Source organism: Dysidea avara, chromosome 1 (genome assembly GCF_963678975.1).
Source record: "Dysidea avara chromosome 1, odDysAvar1.4, whole genome shotgun sequence".
NCBI lineage: Eukaryota > Metazoa > Porifera > Demospongiae > Dictyoceratida > Dysideidae > Dysidea > Dysidea avara.
The window spans coordinates 11,401,318-11,411,438 of record NC_089272.1 but is presented as its reverse complement, the minus strand read 5'-3'; the positions used below and the strand labels follow the sequence as shown (position 1 = coordinate 11,411,438).

General features: G+C 39.4%; 1 protein-coding gene across 1 annotated transcript in view; it reads left to right on the top strand.

The window, feature by feature from the left end:
- The first annotated feature begins 9,348 nt into the window (after nt 1-9,348).
- Nucleotides 9,349-10,121, top strand: part of LOC136257735 (kinase D-interacting substrate of 220 kDa B-like) — a 39,050-nt gene continuing 38,277 nt past the window's right edge. Inside the window, exon 1 of the mRNA XM_066051063.1 lies at nt 9,349-9,450. Coding sequence (XP_065907135.1) covers nt 9,379-9,450 — 72 coding nt within the window. The 5' untranslated portion in view covers nt 9,349-9,378. The remainder of the gene's footprint in view (nt 9,451-10,121) is intronic.

The window sequence follows — 10,121 nt, the reverse complement described above, 5'->3', positions numbered from 1 at the left end:
GAAAATTGCTCTGAGCCACCTTAAGGGCAAAAATTACAGTATACTATTTTGTTGTTTTTGTTTCTTTGATAAGCTAGCACATATACTTTATTTACTAAAGTTTTGTGTATCCTTGAAAATAATTTTCCAAAATGCTTGATAAATCTACAGTAAATATTTGTCTGTTGACATAATGGTGACTAAAATGTCTTGATGATAAAATTATATTTATCATTTAATAAAACAATGCAAGTGAGTAGAAAGCAATCTCAGATTAGTCATGTACGTACAGTAACTATAACTTTTAACAAAAAATACAGTGAGTGACCTTTCATCATTGTTAACTTCTTTTGTTAATATACTGTGTGGTTAATACACTAGAAAGAATAACTGACTGTTATATTAGAGTGTATGACTGCTCTACTAGAGTATATTTGTCATAATGTGGCCATTTTGGTCTGGCAAGTGCTGGGTCTGTCGAACTTGATTTTACATCCCTATGTCAGCAAGTTATAACAATTGAATTGCAGTTTTACAACAGTGTCATCTATCAGTGTTGAAACTACATCACCCTGGTCATGTTTTGTCTGGGTCATGTGGGTCTGTCCTGCTTTATAGTATGATTTGGATTGAAAATGAATTAATTAGTTTAGCAATGAGGAAGTATATTAATTAATGCATCATAGTCTAGTCTCAGCTTTTTTTGTGAGCTGTACCCACGTACAAAAATTTTGTGTCATTGTCTATAGGACTGTGTGGAGCCATGCCCATTTATTAGTGTAGTACAGTCTGTAGGTGAATCTATGTCATTGCTGTCTGCAGGCTTATGTGGAGCCACATCCAGTAACCAATTATTTTTATGTACACTGTACAAATCAATGTGATTATGCACACAGTTATTGTATGAGTTGTAGTGTAGACTTGCAGCAAGATAGCTTTTTTGTGAGACACACCCACTTATCAACAATGTGTCATATTGTCTGTAGACATGGAGCCACATTAACTTATCACTAAGATGTATAGAAGTTTGTATGGATGACAGAATACCCATTTATAGTACAGGGTAGCAAAAATGTTTTGCTATCAGTAAATGTACATAGCTATGTATTTTGAACCCCGCCTACTGACTGATTGTTTAAAACTTGTACCTGTTTAGTTCTTGTATAGCTACCCATTCACTTAACTTACTGTAGTACTGTATAGTGGGTTATTGTAGCATCTGAAATTTCCTGCGAAATTTAAAATTAGTGGCAGAAAATTTAGTGATTGAATGGCAACGCTAAAATTTAAATATCGCTTTTGATTAAAATACGCACAAAAATCCGATGTGGTAATACTTGTAGCAAATGCAAAACAGTTTTGTTTCAACTACATAGTAGAATGAAAACAGAGCAATTCATGCTGCGTGGTATCATACGTGCAACCATTACATTGCTTTGTCTGCTGTCCTTCACATCCTGGGTCGTACTGTAGCCATTGTTAAACTATACACTGTAAATGGGCTGGGAGAAAGATTTACTAGAGAACAGAACCCTTGCTAATAGGCCTGCAGGTTAAATAGCAATTACTTTTAGTTTGAGCTATTGGTTAGTGTTGGTCATGTGCACCTTTCAATATCCGCACTTCTTACTTCTACTTGCATAACCGTTCACAGCTGCATCCCTGGCTTTAGCTGGGCAAACGTATCTTTCCAGAGTGTTTAGTGATGAAGCTGTGACCTTAGACTAAATCACGCGACAACATTATTATCATGGTGCTAAAATTCTCATGAAGTAAATTTTAATGAATGACCCCAAACGCTAAAATTAATTCCTTGCTACAAAAACCTGCTATACTGTCTGTTAGTGGAGCACCCAAAATGTAGCTCTTGGTACATGTCTCAGTTTTAATTAATCTAGGTCAAATGTGTGTCTGACCCAGGTTGTTATCCAGGTCAGCAATTGTGACCCAGTTTCACTGCTGTCAGTTACATATATACATAGTCTCATTGTCCTTAAAATTGTAATTTTCTTGTTGTTTATAATTACATAATTATCCCTATCACCACTGAACATTTAAAAGCTTCAGTCTATTGCTTCTAAACTGCCCATCAAACTATCATGAATCATGATAGTGGGTTCATAATAAGGTTCACCCATGTTTTTTGCAAAAACTCTAATAGAACGTACACCTAAAACTACCCTGGAAAGTATCCTCCAACTCAAAACCATCCTCTGGTGTTTATTTGCAATGAGTATTGGTCTACTAGTAAGTATCAAGTGAAAAGGAAACAGTATGTGTATTTGGGACAAAACTGAAATTTGTCGTTTTGTTCATATTATTATTATTATTATTCTTATTCTGTTTCACTCATGTACAGCAAGAGTTATCCACTTTTTCATGCTAAAAGCTATATAGCCATGCTTACAGAGTCCTTCCGTGTGTCCCTGACCTATTAATATGCCCGTATTCCACAGATTGCCAATCACCCTATACCTTGAAATTTTCTAAATTCTCTCACCGTTCACTATTGGCAGCAGTTCAGTATGTTAAAGAAACCGTATAACAATAAATTTACAGGATTCTATTGTGTGAAATCCTTTGTGCTTTGTTGTAGCGTTAGTCAAGGCTGAAAGCTGTAACAGCACTTCTTACACTTAGAAGATCGCGCATAGTATCCATGCATGGTGAATATAGTATACTTCTTCCTGTAAGTGCACGATCACGATTTGCTAGAGCCACCATGAGCGTTTCAGAGACATAACGAAGTGATAGCAGTAATATCAGAGATTATTCATTGCTATGAATTTAGTTTCTATAAACCATATTTCCTTTCCAAGCAAAGCCTAAAGTTGGGGTGGAGTACAAGTTTAATTGAAGGTTAAACAGTGTTACCTGATAAACAGTGTTAACTTGAAGGTAGCCATAGCAACATTAGTCTATGGGACTGGTTAAACACTATGCAGGCAAGGTGTCAGTAAACAACTAACAATAGGGTTTAGTTATTGTGGTATGTATTAGAAGGTATCAACAACAGGTTTGCAGTGGTACCATATGTAGCAGCATTGTTCTAGATCATTCTATACTATAGCAGGGTAGCAGTGGTAGCTAAGGAGCAGCAGTATCACTAATTGTTTGCAGTGCTGGAAAAGTTTTATTGAGTTGATATTAATACTACTGGAACTTATCAAGTATGGGAGCAGCAGAGTATTACTACAACATTATCATCAACCTCCACTGAGCTACAACTAGACCATTCACCCCAGGTTGACATCATGTAGATAATGTGGCTGTGGTAGGCATGTACTTTCAGTTAGCCTTTTAGATGCTATTGTGACAGCAAGCATATCTTATTTCTGAGTCACAACTACAGCAGTTTGTTCGGCTCCACAGTTGACAGTCATGTGTGTATGCTAATACAGGTAATTAGGGTACTACTGAGCTCTTATAGTTAGTTACAATGCTTAGCATGCCGCAGCCATATGCTTGTTGTCTTGCATGAGTCAAGGGATCCAGCATAGGGGAACCAGCAGACTGGTAATGCACCTGGACACAGCATGCATTTCATGGAAGATAGCATAAGAAATACATTCTGTAGAGTGGTATGACACTGGCTGAGATAGCACCTCACTTCCTGTTTAAGGCAATAATGTGGTAAACAGGATGGTTACTACTGTACTGTGATGTGATAATTAAATTTCTGGAAGTAGGTATATTTGGCTTAGGACTTTGAAGTGAGATCAGTTAAGCGGCATCTCCTCTAATGTCATAGCTATCCCTTAATGCTAGAGAAATGTACCTACCAATTAATTTGCTGTATGGTAGGGATGTACTCACTGATTAATTTTTTGTATAGTACCTACAGGGATACTGTAGGTAGAGGTGGTACTATACCTTCCTGGTGATCAGGGGTAAACCTAGACTCATGGTAAACACATAATTGTAGATCTTATATTTGTTTTAAGTTGCAGAACATCAGGATAACTTTACTATTAAAGATGAAAATTGGATGGAGCAGCAAACAAATATTTTTGCCGCTCTACCAATTAGTTTAAAGAGCCTGAGGCTAACTAGTACATACCCTTAAACTGTGGGAATTATAGAATTTTGTTTTAAATTACTGCAAGACACATTTCACAGGTACACAAGTATGTTGGGGTTTTTCACTTGCAAAAACCTACCAGCTTGCTTTATGGTAGGGATGTACCTACCAGCTTGCTGTATGGTAGGGGTGTACCTACTGGCTTGCTGTATGGTAGGGGTGTACCTACCAGCTTGCTGTATGGTAGGGATGTACCTACCAGCTTGCTTTATGGTAGGGGTGTACCTACCAGCTTGCTGTATGGTAGGGATGTACTACTAGCTTGGTGTATGGTAGGGTTGTAGGTGTACCTACCAGCTTGCTTTATGGTAGGGGTGTACCTACCAGCTTGCTTTATGGTAGAGGTGTACCTACCAGCTTGCTGTATGGTAGGGGTGTACCTACCAGCTTGCTGTATGGTAGGGATGTACCTACCAGCTTGCTTTATGGTAGGGGTGTACCTACCAGCTTGCTGTATGGTAGGGGTGTACCTACTGGCTTGCTGTATGGTAGAGGTGTACCTACTGGCTTGCTGTATGGTAGAGGTGTACCTACTGGCTTGCTGTATGGTAGAGGTGTACCTACTGGCTTGCTGTATGGTAGGGGTGTACCTACCAGCTTGCTATATGGTAGGGATGTACCTACTAGCTTGCTTTATGGTAGGGGTGTACCTACCAGCTTGCTGTATGGTAGGGGTGTACCTACCAGCTTGCTGTATGGTAGGGATGTACTACCAGCTTGGTGTATGGTAGGGGTGTACCTACTGGCTTGCTGTATGGTAGGGGTGTACCTACCAGCTTGCTGTATGGTAGGGATGTACCTACCAGCTTGCTTTATGGTAGGGATGTACCTACCAGCTTGCTGTATGGTAGGGGTGTACCTACTGGCTTGCTGTATGTTAGGGGTGTGCCTACCAGCTTGCTGTATGGTAGGGATGTACCTACCAGCTTGCTTTATGGTAGGGATGTACTACCAGCTTGCTGTATGGTAGGGGTGTACCTACTGGCTTGCTGTATGGTAGGGGTGTACCTACTGGCTTGCTGTATGGTAGGGATGTACCTACCAGCTTGCTGTATGGTAGGGATGTACTACCAGCTTGGTGTATGGTAGGGTTGTACCTACTGGTTTGCTGTATGGTAGGGGTGTACCTACCAGCTTGCTGTACGGTAGGGGTGTACCTACCAGCTTGCTGTATGGTAGGGGTGTACCTACCAGCTTGCTGTATGGTAGGGGTACCTACCAGCTTGCTGTATGGTAGGGATGTACCTACCAACTTGCTGTATGGTAGGGGTGTACCTACCAGCTTGCTGTATGGTAGGGATGTACCTACCAGCTTGCTTTATGGTAGGGGTGTACCTACCAGCTTGCTGTATGGTAGGGGTGTACCTACCGGCTTGCTGTATGACAGGGATGTACATACTAGCTTGTAGGGGTGTACTCATAGTGTTACCTGGCAGTTAGGGGCTTGTATATAGCAAGCTATATCATTTATAAATGCTAAGTTGGCTATAATATATACTGATGTGTTCGGTCAGCACATACAGGTGGTGCCACCAACCTGCTATTGGGGTTATCAACAATCACAGTTCAACTTCTGCTGCTGCAAGATTTAACTTTGTAAAATAGCAGACTCAACAAATCAGTAGTAGCCATTACAGGAATCCCCGTCTCAGTGGTTGCTATGTCCATTGACACTTGGCAAATCAGTGGGTACCTCAGGTCTCAAGGAATTATGCTTCAATTGTATGATTACCCAAGATAATGCCATACCCAATTGGTCCTGGCTGTTTGTTTGTTTCAAAAAACCCATTAGCTATGTGGTGTTTATTAGCTACCAGATCAGATGAGTGGATCTTCAGGACTAGTAGGGTATGGCATTAGGGAGAGGCCTGGCTTTCCAGCTCAGGGAGTGTAATTTATCAAACCTCTTCCTGCTTATCTTGGTTGTCATATTCTCTCAGAAAGAAGGCCATTACGTGTACATGAATTACCTATGAGTTTGGGACAGTAAAGAGGGCTGCAGCCACTGATCCCTTTATGATGGGATGGATACCCTCACTCTGTTTGGAGCATTGGATATAGGAGCAGTGGATATGGGAACTATCAGATCATGGATATCTCAGTTGCTAATTATATCCCAGACCAGCGTTGAAACCGGGTTGGGTCAACCGGGTCACATTTTCTCAGGGTCATTCGGATCCGACCCGGTTTACAAATTATCCGGGTCTGACCCGGATTGGATCACATGAGAAAGAAATTGTTCGTTTGGCAACGTGGAAACTTATAAATGCTATCGCGTAGCTCTTTCGTGAGCCACACCCACTTATCGCATTACCAACATATGCTCAGCCATGCCCATTTATTAGTAAGTGCAGTATGTAGCACGAAACTGAGGGTATCTATGGTGAGGGGTATATATTGGTTTGCTTGTTTTAACTTGATTTCTTTTGTTTACGTTTGTTTACTTTTGTTTCCATAATGAACTCTATACATGCATGCACATGTGCTGTATACGTACTTTAACATTAGTTTTTGATTTGACAAATGGAAATATAGCTGTTAAATATATTTACATGTTTTTATAAAAATTGTATATAAAATACCTCAGACCATCTAGTTGAGATAATCGTTAACTTTTTGATAAAATCACCAAATTTCTTATGACGTGTACTATAAGATTTTAGAAATAGGAGGCATGTAAAAAGTACTTTGGAACCCTGTTTTTTGGACCTTGCTAATAAAACTATTAATTTTGTTTCCATAAAAAACAGTCAATATCCTATTAGTTGATTTAGCCAGTACAAAGCCTGCAGCTGCAACAAATGGCCCATTAAAAGCCATACAAAACAAATTATTTTCTCAGCCTGGCAGTAAACAAAGTGACTGAAAATTCTATTTCCAACTGGTTTATTAAAGTTTTACATTTCCATTACACACAGATCTGTAGCAGAGGAGCTAGGTAGGACATGACGTCACAATAATTGCATGATGTGTGCAAACTGTACATTTCTAGCATAGAATCTAGTTTTAGTAAACCGTGAAGTTTAGTACTGAATTTATTGGAGGGAGGGAGATATTTATTGTCAGAGATGGTAATTCACTAGTGTAGAAATTGTTTCATGTGTTGAGCTTCATTGAGTGATTTTATGATAAACTTTGCAATAGAGCATTATTTAGAATAAACTCTGATCTTATCTCAGGTATCTGTGCTATTGTTCTCAGTCACTAGTAGTAAATGCAGTCAACTTTGACATCTAAAATAACACAAGCAGCTGGTACGGTTAGTTTTTCATCATGTAATTAACATTGCAATTCAGTACCATTATGCAAAATCATATATGTTATGACATAATGTCCTACCCCCTGGTTCTGTAGTATCATGTACAAGCATAGGCGGTGGAGAGGGGGGGAAGGGGGGGAGGGGAGCCAAGCCTTCCCCATCACTTTTATGGGACAATGTTTGAAAGAAAAGATCGAGATACTCTAATAGAACAAGAACAGTCAGGATCATGATACTCTATTAGAGCAGACAGTCACAGTATCCAGAGAAGCAGTCTAGCAAGCTACTTCACTACGTATGTGTAGTTATAAGTATGGAGATACAGTTGGTGGAGGTAGCTATATTGTCAGCATGTAGTTACCTTTTTTTTTGGGGGGGGGGGGGGGGGGGGTCTTTACCTTACAGCTGGCCTGGCCCCCTCACTCTTTGGCCTGCTCCACTGCCCCTGTGTACAAGGATCATCCTGATGTGTATCATTTCTTTATTGAAGGTTTATAGCAAAGTTGTTGAGTAATGAAGTTTAATTGGTCATAAAATCATTGCAATATCAGCATCAGTGTACCAATCAACAAGTTGTCTTTGCAATTTGATCAACATTGTAAGGATAATTGCTTGATTTATGTATACAGAAGGATTTTAATAAATGTAACCAATAACTATTGTTATGTGCCTTCGATAAAGCAACAATACACATCAGGATGATCCCTTGTACATGACACTACAGAGCTGTGACGGTGTAATGGAAATGTAAAACTTTAAAGTGGACATCAGGGTATCAGGTTTTTGGAGGTGCTTACAATACATCATCGCACCTTTTTGATCTTAGCATTTTTAATTCTTTTGCAGCTTCCAATCAGTCTACCACCTTGACTGCCACTTTTTGTAAGCATGAGGCTGAGAAGCATCATGCTTATGAGGAGTGCATATGCAAAGTAGAACATGGCAGCTTTACCCCATTAGTTTTTTCTTCCTCCGGTGGAATGGGGAAAGCAGCCACTACCACCAAGGGTTCATAATATAAAAAGAGTGCTACCACCTATAAATATTTTGCTCATTTACTCAGTCAGAAGTGGAGTTCCCCATATTCAGTGGTGATGGGCTAGCTCCATTCCAGTTTGTCTTGCTTTATTCCTCCATCACATGCATCCAGGGTTCTTGATCATGCTCTAAGTGCCCTGGTGTGCCCCTGGCAATAGATCTTGCCATTGTAGAGGGGAATTTACCAGTTCGCTAACATTTTCTGGGATTCTGTAGGTTCTTTTTTAGGTGTCTTTTCTGTAGGTAAATTCTTGATTTTTTCCATTTATTATTTCTTTTTCTAGATTGTTTTCCATAGAGATGTGTGGGTGGAAGGGAGTGTCATTAAGGCTGGTGGATAAAATAAAATAAAATTAATAAAAAGTATACGTGCTACAAACCCCATAAGAAATTTGGTGCTTTAGTCAAAATGTGAACAGTTTTATGACTTGGGCACTGGACTAGCATAAAAACAGGTATGAAATTATTTGCACATACACCACAGCAAAAGGCACAATGAAATTATACATAATAGGTTTGCTACTCTGTAGAATTAATGCTGAATTGAACAGACTATGGCAACAAAAATCATGTCACATTATTATTTTTATTACAGTCTGTTCAACTTGGCATTAATTTTACAAAGCAATTAACCTACTGTAGAATCGTGTGTATTATTCTACTGAAACTTTTCCTGTGGTACAGTATATTTGACATACTGGTAGTTTCTTTTTATATGCGAGATCTGGTCTAATCCGCTAATAACACATCCCTCATTGTATACACAATACAGTCTGGCCTTATATAATTACTTAGTAACTGTGTCACTTACCAATAAAATTAAGAGTTTTCACTAACACTCCACTCGTCTTCCACGCCTCAGGGGCACATACGTAAACTTTGCTCATTCCCTCTCGGTTGTTGGATCCACTTTCTCGAGAGCATCTGGGTTGCCGCTCAAAGCGTTCTTTGTTTGCCTTGTCATGCCACAATCGATTCTTAACATGTAAATAGCTCTCCCCACTAGCATCACGTGGTTAAAATGGCACAGCGGGATATCAACGTAATGGACGATTCTCGGCCACCACGAGCTCGCTTGAAGATAGTTTATGCTGTAAGTACAATGTAAACACACGTGTTGTTATATAATATCCCATTCTGTATACTGTTCTGGGATTTTTATTAGCCAGGTAAGGGTAGGGAAACTGATTCCCGTACCCAGACTGCTTTTTGTAGTTGGGTGGGGGAAAGAAAACCACTAAACTGTTAACAGCTTTTCTCATCCACACAGTTGCGTGTAAAAAAGCAGTCTGCACAAGACGAGGAGTAGCTATCCTCCCTTCTCACTCCTTGGGGTAGTACACAAGATACATATTAAGAAGTTTGCAAAAATTTGCTATACTTTTGTTTATGCCAGCCGGAACAGGCATGTCGATTAAGCAAGTTGATTTTGTGCTACTTCTAAAAACCAAGCGCCATGCAGCTAGCTAACTCATCTGATTATTAAGTATTAACCAACTACAGGCATTATAGGTTTTTGATTGTGCAATAATGCATATTTAATTCTCATATTTTGTGAACACAAAATTTTTGTAATTCAATTATGTTGCTATGTGCTGCTAAGGAAGCGCTTGTTAAACAAATCGCTTTTATCAGCATATTACGCACAGAAGTATCTTCTAAACTGTTTTATAGTTTGACTATCGTGTTTTTTTCCACAAATTCTCTTGACAAAGCCTCAAAGCTGCTCTTCATTTTGTTTGCATGCGTAGGGAGTACGCCCCC